At 40.0% G+C, this 13,237-nt stretch overlaps 1 protein-coding gene across 6 annotated transcripts in view; it reads right to left on the reverse strand.

Annotated features, from left to right (window-relative positions):
* The window catches only part of RERE (arginine-glutamic acid dipeptide repeats), a 474,067-nt gene that overhangs the window by 193,258 nt on the left and 267,572 nt on the right, over window positions 1–13,237 (reverse strand). For all 6 annotated transcript variants that reach the window (XM_032301146.1, XM_032301145.1, XM_032301141.1 and 3 more), the window contains 2 exons: window positions 8,484–8,589; window positions 7,399–7,495 (listed from right to left, as the gene is read on the reverse strand). In XM_032301146.1, coding sequence (XP_032157037.1) covers window positions 7,399–7,495; window positions 8,484–8,589 — 203 coding nt within the window. The remainder of the gene's footprint in view (window positions 1–7,398; window positions 7,496–8,483; window positions 8,590–13,237) is intronic.

A 13,237-nucleotide genomic window follows, 5' to 3' on the forward strand; every position in this document is an offset into this window, starting at 1 on the left:
ATTATAAACAACAAAATAAATATCCCTAAGTTCATGCTGATGTAAATGCTCCATTAAATAGATTTTTATGGGGTAAAGGGGAGATTTCTTTACTAAGTAGAATTCCAATTAATAAACATAGAAGAAAAGAAGAAACATGGAAAACAACCATAGGCAAGCTTCACAGTAATAACTTTTATAGATGAAATCCACTGATAGATGCTAAAATCACTGGGTAAAAATTTAAGGACAGAAATGATTTCCACAGTCTCAAAGTATCTCCCAAGTTAATTAGGTACAGGGGGAAAGCTACTTTAACAGTGAAGAAACTTGGCAGGAGCCACATTCGTCAACTGAACAAGGTCAATGTCACCAGTAATTAGTCACTAACCTCATGAAGCCATGGTAAGATGCACTCAGACACATTTATATGGTTCTTGCCCAAAATGCCCAACTTCAGCAAAGCCAAATTGAGGGACATTTGATAAAATAATTGATTAATAATATTTACAATATCAAAGGAGGTCATGAATGGCAAGAAAAGACTGGGGAACCATTACATATTGCAGGAGACTAAGGAGAAATAACTAAATGCAATGTGGCATCCCAAGTAAGATCCTAAAACAACAGAGGACATGGTTGAAATTCAAAGAGAATCTTAAGTCTAATGCTACTGTATCAATGTTAATTCAAATAATTGTACTATAGTTGTAGAAGAAGTTCACATTGCAGGAGGCTAGGGGGCTATATTGAAACTGAGTACTTGGAACTTTGCTGTGTATCTAAAAGTAGCTCCAAACGAAAGAAAGTTTTTCAAATACTATGAAGTATTCAAGGGCAGAGAGAATATTTTCCTGGGTAGGATCCCATCACCAAATATAGAGCCCTTCATCTACTAGTAGATCAATAAAGTGTTAAATGATGAGTGAATAAATAAAGGAGTTACAGGTTATGATGTCTAATGAGGTACTAAGCATGTACAGACCAAACAGTAAAAATGCTGTAGGTCAAAGTTATTTCACACATAAAAACAACTGTAGATTAAAGCCAGAAAAGCATTCTTAAACTGCAAAACTAAGAGCTCTGAGACACCATGAAACTCCTTATGGAACTTGCTTGCAGAGTTAAAGGATTTTTTTTTTTTTTTTTTTTTTTGAGATGGAGTTGCCCAGACTGGAGTGCAATGGCACAATCTTGGCTCATTGCAACCTCTGCCTCCCAGGTTCAAGCAATTCTCCTGCCTCAGCCTCCCGAGTAGCTGAGACTATATGCATCCATCACCACACTCAGCTAATTTTTTGTATTTTTAGTAGAGACGGGGTTTCACCACATTGGCCAAGCTGGGCTTGAACTCCTAACCTCAGGTGATCCGCCCGCCTCAGTCTCCCAAAGTGCTGGTATTGCAGGCATGAGCCACCAAGCCCAGCCGCTAAAGGGTTCTTAAATGCATTAAGGGATGGTTGGGAAATTGTCCACAGGTGTAACTAATCTGTTTCAAGCCCTAAACATATACATGAGCCTGGCTACTCATGACAAAGTAAGGAAATAAACTAATTCCGAATGAAAAGAAGCAGACTGGAAGCCTCAAACAGCTAATTTAAGGCTCTTTGGCCCTGGTCTTACAGAAAATTCATCCTAAAGCATCTTCCTATGATATGAACCCCTGGGTAAAATGATAGCCTATAATCTCACCTGCAGTAGGATATTTTTTCCCCAAGTGACTCCTGGAAGTAGGAAGCAGGTAATCAGAAAGTTGGAAAACAGCCCTCAAGCCAACAAGACATTTATAATCTCCTGTGCTGCCCTCCACAATCAATACTGGAGAACACACTGATGTGAGTGTCTAGTAAACACGAGAATGTTCCCCAGGTCACATGTCCTCAGCCCAATCACAAAGTAATCACTCCAGATCCTTGGATCATCAATAAAACATTATCTTTAGGGAGGAAAAGTAGCATAGAAAAGAAATCACAAGTTACAAGTTTATCTGCTCATTCCTGGATAGCATTGAGATGGCTTCCTAAGCTAAACTTTTCTCCATATACCTGAAGGAATCTAAATACCTAACCCCTCCTCCTCCAACAGGCCACAAAGAATTAGTAAAATAAGTGTATGCTGAGTGATTACACTACCATTAACTCAGTACAAAATTACATTTGATTTCCCTTTCTCTTTTCTTCCCCTTATACTTTTAAGAACTCAGCAGAAATTCAATGAGCTATGGAGAGTACTATGCATGTTACTAGGGCCTGAGATGCTCTTTGAGGGACTTTCACACTTCTTACCATACTGGATGTGGAACCAGATGTGTGTGTTTGGTTTAGGAGTCTGTCACTAGTCATGTGACCTTGAACAAGTTTGTCAAAAGGCAAGCTCAAACGTTAACAAACTTGACAATGGTCACAAGGCTACAACAGAGCCAGGATTCAAATGAACAAGTCTTCTAACTCCAAGCTATTACACCACAATGCCAGCCAAAAACACTTACCTGGGAATAAAGAGAACTCAAAAAACACCCTGTTCAAATGCTAGTTTTACTCTATGATGGTTATGGATAAACTGTGATAAAATAAGATCAGCAGCTATAGAAACTTATCTTGAAAGGTAGAGATGAGGGACAGCCAAGGTCAAGAATTCAAAACTGATAGTTTTGAATGCAATAATGCTGGACTTCAACATGCATTTCTACAACAGTGAAGGGTTCCGATTTTCTTATAGGAAGAAACTCTGGTAGGAAAAAGCTACAATCTCACAATTTACAAAGAGGCTACAGAGACATTTTGTTTTCCTTTTGATTCATCATGGCTAAAGGATAAAGGTCTCTCTCCTCCTTTATAGCCCAACTCTAGCACCAGCTTGAAAGAAAACCTTATACATCAGTTTCCTCCTGAGTGAATGGAATGGCAAGAGCCCCCTCAGAGTTACTGTGACTGGATGAATCCACACATCAGAGGCCTTTGATCTTCAAGAAGAATGGTGCTGAGCACTAACATTATCAGTCTTTTGCTTTTTTGTTCTCCTTGGTTTTTGTTGTTACATTTATTTGATCCCTTTTCATGTGCCTACAGACTATTTTATTTGTGTCTCTCTCAAAACTGAATTTATTTTTAGTAGTACTAGTTTATAACTATGGAGAAAGAAAAAACTTTCTGTGAATAAACTGTGAGAAGAAAATTGGAAGAAAAAGTTAAAGCTTAATACTCCCCTATCCCCCACCAAATACATCCCAAACATTTTTTAAGTTATTCTACCTTGGTGACGAGAAAGAGAATAAACAGAGATTGCCAGGGGCACTGCCATTGATTCAGGTTTTTTTTTTTTTTTTAAGACAGAGTCTCGCTCTGTCACCCAGGCTGGAGTGCAGTGATGCAATCTCAGCTCACTGAAACCTCCGCCTCCCAGATTCAAGCAATTCTCCTGTCAGCCTCCCAAGTAGCTGGGACTACAGGCGACCACCACCATGCCCAGCTAATTTTTTGTATTTTAGTAGAGACGGGGTTTCAACATGTTGGCCAGGATGGTCTCGATCTCCTGACCTCGTGATCCACCCGCCTCAGCCTCCTCAAGTGCTGGGATTACAGGTGTGAGCCACTGCACCCGTCCCATCCCATTCTGTTTTATGGGAGTAATGGGACAGGCAAAGCTTCTGTCTGTCACGGTGAACGCTGTTGCCAAGAGCAAGGTGGGATCACCAAATGGCAACAACAATGCTAGCAAATGCCAGCATCTCCACACACCCATGACACTGCACCACTAGGCTACCATCCACATGTACCCGTGACCCTGCATCATTAGGCCAGTACATCACTGCACCACTAGGTCAGCGCATCCACACACACACACACCAACCCTGCCCCACTAGGCCAGCATGTGTACACACACGCAACACTGCCCCACAAGGCCAGTGCATACGCACACATGTGACACCGCACCACTAGGCCAGTGAGTCCACACATACGCCACACTGCACCACAAGGCCAGCACATCCACACACATGCAATACACACAACTAGGCCAACATGTCCACATGAGACACTGCACCACTAAGCCAGCGGGGACACACACACACACACACACACACACACACACTGCACCACTAAGCCAGCGGGGACACGGGGACACACACACACACACACACACACACACACGGGGACACACACACATACACACACACACACACACACGGGGACACACACACACACACACACACACACACACACACACACACTGCACCATTAGGCCAGCTTGTTCAGTGGCCAAACAACCACCTGTCATCTGATGTCTTTGAAAAAAATCCAGCTGTCAAATAACAAAAAGGATGTTGTATTTGAAACTTACAAAATCAATTTCAAGGTAAAAGTTTTATAAAGTAACTAACAGTTTTTATGACCACTTTAAAGAAAACACCATGGGAGGAAAAAAAACTAATTAATGAGGATTCTAACCACATACCCAGTGAAAAGAAGATAAAGTATTACCACTGTAGCACTCCAACTGTGGTGGCCAGTGAAAGGACGGTGACTTATGCATTCACACATCTCCAAGAAACATCTGATTGTAAACTTAGCTGCAGTAAATTCATGGAATACAGATGGAATTATTTGGGATAACCTTCCTCTTTTTTCTTTTGAGATGGAGTTTCGCTCTTGTTACCCAGGCTGGAGTGCAACGGCACGATCTCGGCTCACCGCAACCTCCGTCTCCTAGGTTCAAGCAATTCTCCTGCCTCAGCCTCCCGAGTAGCTGAGACTACAGGCATGCGCCACCATGCCCAGCTAATTTTTGTATTTTTAGTAGAGACGGGGTTTCACCATGTTGACCAGGATGGTCTTGATCTCTTGACCTCGTGATCCACACGCCTCGGCCTCCCAAAGTGCTGGGATTATAGGCATGAGCCATCGCGCCCGGCAAGGGATAACTTGTTCTTCTAAAAACGCTAAATAAAAGATAAAAATGAGCCAGGCATGGTGGCTCATGCCTGTAATCCCAGTACTTTTGGAAGGCTGAGGTAGGTGAATCACCTGAGGTCAGGAGTTCAAGACCAGCCTGGCCAACATGGTGAAACCCTAAAAATACAAAAATTAGCCAGGTATGGTTGCACATGCCTGTACTGCCTGCTACTCAGGAGGCTGAGGTAGGAGAATCGCTTGAACCCAGAAGGCAGAGGTTGCAGTGAGGTGAGCCAAGGTGGAACCACTGCAACCTCTGTTGCCTGGGCAACAGAGCAAGACCCTGTCTTTAAAAAAAAAATAATAATAATAAGACTACAAATCTCAATAACATTGATAGGTACTCAAATATACTGATTTTAGGCATTTAAGTCAAAACATGTTGAATAACCAGTTATATACCTCATGCATTTGTTTAACTGAAACTCTAAATCACTTAAAATCTTTTCCCTTAACCCATGAGACAAGATGGAAAGAGAAAGGAAAGAGTATGCAAACCAGTATAAGAAATATTCCACGATTTGGCTGAGTACAGTGGCTCACACTTGTAATCCCAGCACTTCGGGAGGCCGAGGTGGGTGGATCCCTTAAGCTTAGGAGTTCAAGACCAGCCTGGGCAAGATGCCAAAACCTCGTCTCTATGAGAAATACAAAAATTAGCCAGGTGTGGTGGGGCACACCTGTGGTCCCAGCTACTTGGGTGGTAGGATTGCTTGAGTCCAGGAGTTTGAGGCTGCAGTGAGCATAATCCCACCACTACACCCCAGGCTGGACGACAGAGCAAGATCCTGTCTCAAAAAAACAAAACAAAACAAGAATTATTCCAGGATTAAGTCACTGGTTCCAGCTAACAATATTCCAGGTCACTGGTCCCAGGTAACAATGTAACTGTTCCATCAATCTAATCAACCTTACATTACTTCCTTTGTTCAGCAAGTGAGCTTAAGATTGGAAAGCCGCCTCCAAAAGTCATACAAAGGTTGTAGAAGTTTGGAAGTTTATAAAACACTAGAGAAACTCTCTAAATTCATCTAAATTCCTGTAAGAAGTCAAACCTAACCACATCCGCGCCATACCCTATAGCAGAGTTGGCAAACTATGGCCAGAAAAGCCACATCTGGCACACGGCCTGCTTCCTGTGGCCTGCGAGGAGAGTTTTTATATTTTTAAATGGCTGAAAGAGAAAGCAAAAGAAGAATATTTCCTGACACAAGAAAATTAAATGAAACTCAAATTTCAATATCCCTAAAGTTTTATTAGAGCACAGCCACCTCATTTATTAACATGTTTTCTACGGCTTTTATGCTACAATGGTTGAGCTGAGTCACTGCAACAGATACCATATGAAATATTAGCTGACCCAAAAAGCTTGCCAAAGCCTGCCCCAAAGTTGCTACTAATTTACCTTGAAATAACTGACTTTAGCTATGTAGCTTTGCACAAAAGTCTCCAGATGGGTTTTCCTGAATACCATCTGAGCATTAAAATGGAGAAATTATTGTAACCCACTGTAATTTAAGACAAAAGCTGGTAAATCTTAGTATTTTGTTAAAACCATATTACAGTATTTAAACAAAAAAGTAGTCTTTCACCACTTTATTACTGATTATTTCCAGGGAGGAAAGGGTTTTAAGAATATTAGGAGTCTTACTTCCTGTACTTAAAAAGGCCCAAAGTCAGCCATATATACACAAAATAAAACCTTTATGGGCAACTTTTTCTTGAGAGAGACAGAAAATACCCAAAGATGCAAATATCATGGACTTCTTTTGGACCTAACTCCCTAAGTCATTATGACTGGCTGTAATGTTACCTTCTGCCTCAGAATGAAATCTTCAGTATGTTTCTGTCCCCTTCTTCCCCCGCCAATGAAGCTTTATAGTAGTAAAATTTTTCAGACATACAGAAAATGGAAGAATAGTTCAATGAAAATTCCTATAAATTCTGCCTAGATTCTCAATTAATTACATGCTGCCATATCTGCTTCATTCATTTCTCTGTCTTTTCTAGTGGCAGGAATTAAATCTTTAAAGCATTCAGACCATCAGAACGCTTTTTCCCACCTCGGCCTCCCAGAGTGCCAGGATTACAGATGTGAGCCACTGCATCTGACCCATCAGAACATTTCACCCTAAATACTTTGGCAAACAATACCAGGATCATAATTTCCAAGGAAATGAAAATACGATAATATAGAAAGGGCATTTACGAGAGAGAGAGAGAGAGAGAGAGAGAGAGAGAGAGAGAGAGAGAGAGAGAGAGAGACAGGCATAAAGCTAGATTAGTGAATAAACGGGGAACCTCTACAATCTCAACAATCCAAGTGGACACTGGAATGTTCACTCTCTGAAGCCAAAAGAGGAATCTGATAAATACAGTGATTACTACAAGATCAGGAGAGAGTAGACTCTCCACCTCCTGCACACAGTGACTCCTCCTTCATATGGAAGACCATGTCTCCAGTACTTACCTAAGGGCAGCAGCATGGTAAGTGTCAACGTAATCAGAAATGAAGAGCTCTCGGTTCTTAATAACTGGGTCTGTAATGACAAGTTCTCTTCCAGAGTCTGTCAAAAAAATTAATTAAGAGGACATTAAAATTGAGTTTCCCAAAACAAGTAAAAAAAATGTTTTTAACTTTAAGACGGGGTTTCACCATGTTGGCCAGGATGGTTTCGATCTTCTGACCTCATGATCCACCCGCCTTGGCCTCCCAAAGTGCTGGGATTACAGGCGTGAGCCACCGCGCCCCGCCAAGAAGTAAAAAACTTTTGTAAAACTTTTCTTTCAGGTTTACCACCCACTGAATAACCAGGCCTGGTTAGCATCGTAAGTATACAAAATAGAGAAGAGGAATCATAAATTGCAAGAATAACAATAACAGAATGTGTAGATTTTGTCAATAAAGTATCTTTGGGGCTATGTTTTATACCCTATACTAAGTCCCTATATTTTGCCAAAATGGATTAAACCCAAAATGGAAAAAGAGCAGAAACAATCTCATCCTGGCAACTCTTCAACTACCAAAATACTTAATGATCCTGTCCATCTTATTTTTCTGGCTAAATATTCCAAAATGGAGTGAAATCATAGTTTCCATAGAAAAGAATATGTTTAACAAGGAACTATAATTTACCTGCTTTAACAGACGTTTTTATAGTTTCAAAGAAGGAAAAAAAAATCCATTAAGATACAACATCATTCCTCCAAGTTGTTTTTCATTGGTTTGTTGACTCAAAGCCTGTGAGAAGAGTGGGCAGAAGGCAGGATCGGAGCCAAAGTTTGATGCCAGCACCAGGACCACAACTTGGAGGATGCATGGTCCCAGCAACTTCCTTAGCATCTCTCAACCTCAGTTTCCTCATCTGGAACCAGAGAGGGACAGACCCACCTCACATGAACTACAGTAACCAATGTGAACTGTCAAGCATAAGGCCTACCAATACTCAAGAATCCGTTTTTTAAAAAGTTATCTTCATTTAATGAATGCCTTTAGAGAGGGAACTTTGCCCAAAGCTAAGAAATACATAAATCAAACCAGAAGGACATATTTACCATTTTCATTATGTCGATCCTGAACCAAATGCTGATACACAGAATCTGGAACCTCAGACTGACGGTAGTACCATTTGACGTTCATGAGGAGATGGTCCCTCTTACTCTGAAAAGGAAAATCTAACAGCATTAGGAACAGGATTTCAGGTGCCACAAGAGCATATCATACCCATGACCAAAAGCCCCTGTGAATGGGTTGACAGGTAGATAGGGAGAGACACAATTACCGCCAGGACTACAATACATAAATCAGTTGTGAGGTCAAAAAAATCCATCTACAGGCCCTTCTTACCCCATCCCTCCAAACTGCTTATTTCGGGAAACAAAAGGAGACCAGTCTTAAATCTGTTTATCTCCCCAGTTTGATTAACTAAAACCATTCAATATTACATTTTTATTTAACATTAACTAAACAATACTACATGAATATGTCCTTCTATCTTAATCTTTAATCATTTTGTAAATACTTAGAGTGAGTTTTAGCATACTGTCCAGGCTCATTTAGGGCAATAGTCTAGAAAGAACTCACCCAGCAAGGCCTGGTATAAAATAATCTCTCCTCCAAGGTTTGCCTATTACCCAGACTAAATTACATTCTCCTTCTACTTTTTAGCCACAGTTATTGTTATATGCCAAATTAATATAGCAAAGAACGGGTGGTGATGAAGGTACCATGAGTCCCAAGAGTAGAGACCTCATCTTACTTATTTCTGAATCTCCAGAGAATAGAACATCTTGTATGTAATTATTTGTGAATAATGAAGAGTTTCATGATGATCACATAAATTATCCTATAAATGTTTGTAGGACACTGAACCATGTTACCCCTAAAAGTTACTTTTGTTCCCAGTTTGTTCAGAGAATAATGGATGAAATATTGCCCTTCCATTAGAAGGTTTTGGGGCTGCAGCTTGCATCTCTGTGCACCTGGTAAGAAACATCTCAACAGGGAGTGCATTAGGGCTTCTTGCAGTCTCCTAAAGTACTTTCCAACCCAGGTGAGGCCTTTTCTCCAAGTTAAATGCAATATCATTCCTTTCAGCAGTCTGCATTCTCATCACAGGTCTGTTGGTTAGAAATGAATGAGGGCTAAAATTCAAGAAATGCCGCATGTTTATAAAGAGGATGCCTAAATCCTAAAATATGATAAAAGGGCCCTTATTAATGAAGAAAGATGCTTCCTGCTGTAATGAGCAGTCACAAATGCAGCCAACACTAAAATACCAGGAAGGTTCCAAAAAACCTTTGCTAAAAAACAGTTAAAAGCCATTTAAAGAACCAGAAAGAAGACAATTGCCACAAGTTTCAACAGAACTCAAATGTGAAGATGCGTTATTTCTTTTTTTTTTGAGACAGAGCCTCACTCTGTTGCCCAGGCTGGAGTGCAGTGGCATGATCTCGGCTCACTGTAACCTCCACCTCTTAGGTTCCAACGATTCTCCTTCCTCAGCCTCCTGAGTAGCTGGGATTGTAGGCGCATGCCACCACACTCAGCTAATTTTTGTATTTTTAGTAGAGACGGGGTTTCACCATGTTGGTCAGTCTGGTCTGGAACTTCTGACCTCAAGTGATCTACCCGCCTCAACATCCCAAAGTACTGGGATTACAGGCATGAGCCACCACACCCAGCTGAATATGTCTATTTCAAAGTAGATGTCATACACACCAAGATTCTTATTTTGCATTTAACTGTGCTAAATACACATGCCTACAAAAAAGGGGCATTAACACTGGTTTAAATACACTTTATATGTAGAATAATCCTACATGATAGGTGCTCTTCAGTATTTATCCATTTTGTACCTTCATATTAAAATCTTTAATGGCAAAAATTTCTTCTACACTGTTTATGTTGCAGGTGGGAAAAAGAGGACACACCAGGATGTTAAATAAATAGAATAAATGTTACATGTAGCAGTTTAGAGAAATTAACAATTATTTTCAGCAGGTGATTATGGAGGCGTTAGTTAACAGCTGACAAGAAAAAATGGGACAGATTTCAATGAATTCTTTCTAGACAAAAGAGGAGACATAAAGGTAGACAAACTATTGAACATATCCAGGCCCCCACAGTTCATCTGCATGCAGCACAGAAAGCCATTCTGGGGCAATATGGAGAATAACCTGAGTCCTGACTCTGTCTGGCCTTTAGTGAGCTTACAGGACAACTGGGGTTTTCTAACTCTATTGCTGACCAAATACACAGGCAGCGAGGGACAAATGCCAGGACATGGGAGAGCAGCTAGAAAGTGTAGATCATCAGAACATACCACCCCAAAATATGCTCTCTGGCATAAGAATTATTTTGCCAAGGACTTAAGAGGGGTAGAGGGAAGATTATATTTTGTCCCCCCAAAAAACTTAGTTTCTTCCCTAGACAGGATGATAAAAAGCAGGACCAGGATAAGATTACTCATTATAGGAAAAAAAATACATAAATCAGTGGAAGCAGCAGCACCTGTTTGGCAGTGCTCAGGGATGATTCAGTTAAAATACACCGTCTATAGTAAGGACCCACTCAACCTCAGCACTACCAACATTTGAACCAGAAGATTCTTTGTTTTGGGGATCTGCGTGTGCACTGTTAGACGCTTAATGACATCACTAGCTTCTAACCACTAATTGCCAGTGGAACCCATCCTCCAGTTGTGACAACCAAAACTGTCTCTAAACATTGCTAAATCTCCCCTTTGGGGACAAAGTTGTCCCTAGTTGAGAAATCACTGGTCTAGTAATTCATTTTGTTTTGTTTTTAGGGAAAACAAAACCAGAATGGTAAAAAAGAAACCTGGTTCAGGCACTACAGGGTAGGGAACATGGCCTGCTGAAAAGAAGATGGGAAGGCCCCGGCCCCTCCAATCTCAATGCCGTGACTTCCCATGTATATGGCTTTCGGCACATTACCAAGATTCTCCCAGTCTCTCCTTTTCTGTAAAAAGGAGATACTGAAACCTACCTAAAATAATTACTGAAAGAATTAAAAAGACAGAAAGCATCTAGAGTTGAGTAAGTGCTCAAATAAATATTGTTTCCTCTATTAGTAGGTGATTATAACCAATGGTTCACAGAAAAATCTGAAGAACTTATGAAGTATAGGAGTTACTTCTTCACCAGAACTTGGTTTCCTGCAAGGGATGATAGTGATCTCTCCTCACTGAGCTACTAATAACATGTTTTCAGTGCTCACAGAAATGAATTACTTCATTGAGCATATGGAGTCCAGATCTCCTAGCGTTCTTAGCAACAATGTTTTAAAATCTACAAAACTATGTATTTCTGCAACACATTTAAGAAGTCTGAAAACCTGAAGAGCAACAGAAATACCTTTTAGATACAGTAACTCAAATTTGTATGATGTGAATTTTTCAGAACTAAGCCAGGGACACTGGTGATCTTTTAAGGTACAATATCTATGTTATCTTATGATGTAGGAATGCCTATTGATTACACACACAAATAAATTACTGCTTTGGATTACTTGTACCTAGATTTATGACTCCTAACATTACGCTTTACAATGGCAATGAAAGAACTATTGGATTCCCTAATGCAGTACTATGCAATAACCAGGGAGTGGCAGCATTGTCCCAAAAAGACTTCAGAATCAATTCCACAGATAAAACATGCAGAGGTAGACTGGATGTAAACAACAATTTGGAACAAATTTAAGTAGCTGCAATATGCACAATCTTTCTAAATGGGCCAGTAACTTAATTAAAAATTACAAGTTGTGAAGGGAGGCAGTGTGTGGTTTCAGCAGGTACTAGACAAAAATAGGTAATCTAGGACTGCAGTTCAGTCTGCAACCGCTAGTTGCAACCTTAGTGGAGTTGCCAACCCTCTCAAAAGTGAAGGGACAGAACAAAATTGTTTCTATCCTCTCTTTCTATTCTTACATGTTTATATCTACATTTCTTCCTCAAAAACACCAAGTAGTTAAAATGATGCTGTGGGAGAATCTCTGATTTTTTCTCTGTATCTGTGCAATGGCACTGGCTAACAGTGCCATCCTAAAGAAGGTTTACAAATTAAAACGTTATCTTCAGTGGAAGCTGGCCACTGCTATACTGTGGGAAGAGGAGAGCATCCCCTCCCTGAGTAAGTGTTCCCAAAGCTACCTCAGACACAAAGGTATTGCTCGAAAGTTACACAGGTAATTATCTAATTCCTAGTACTCATTAGTCAAAGAATTTTATTCAAAATCACAGAAAATTAAAGCCAGACATGAACTTAGAGATCATGTGATTCAAGCAAAACTGGGTTTGAATCCTGGCTCTGCAACTTACTGAGCTATGTGACTTTGGGCAAGTAACTTCTCCAAGCTTCAATGCTCTCATATACAGAATGGGAGAAAAACAACAGTTTCTATCTCATTTGGTTGCGAGGATTAAATAAATTAATATAAAGCAAGTGGATGAGCTCAATAAATGTTAGATATTACTATCACTGTTTTACAGAAAAAGAGGGTAGCCAAGATAGGGAGAAAGAGGTCACTTAAAGGTTTTGCTTTTCTAAGATTCAAAATTATGTTAGTAATAGCAATATAAAAAGTCATACAGCAAATTAAGAAGAAAATGTCTTCACTCTTCCAACAATTCTAAAAGCTTATCAAAAATTTCTAACAAGTATGCATCATTATATACTAGCAATATAATTTAACTATAGCATAAAGGTCAAAATGTTTATAAATAAGATATTTTAAACAGAATGCTGAATAAACAGGGAAGTGAAGAGAAGCTTCTTCTGTGAAAGCA

Source organism: Sapajus apella, unplaced genomic scaffold (genome assembly GCF_009761245.1).
Source record: "Sapajus apella isolate SASKATOON/1434 unplaced genomic scaffold, GSC_monkey_1.0 scaffold43, whole genome shotgun sequence".
In the NCBI taxonomy this organism is placed as follows: domain Eukaryota; kingdom Metazoa; phylum Chordata; class Mammalia; order Primates; family Cebidae; genus Sapajus; species Sapajus apella.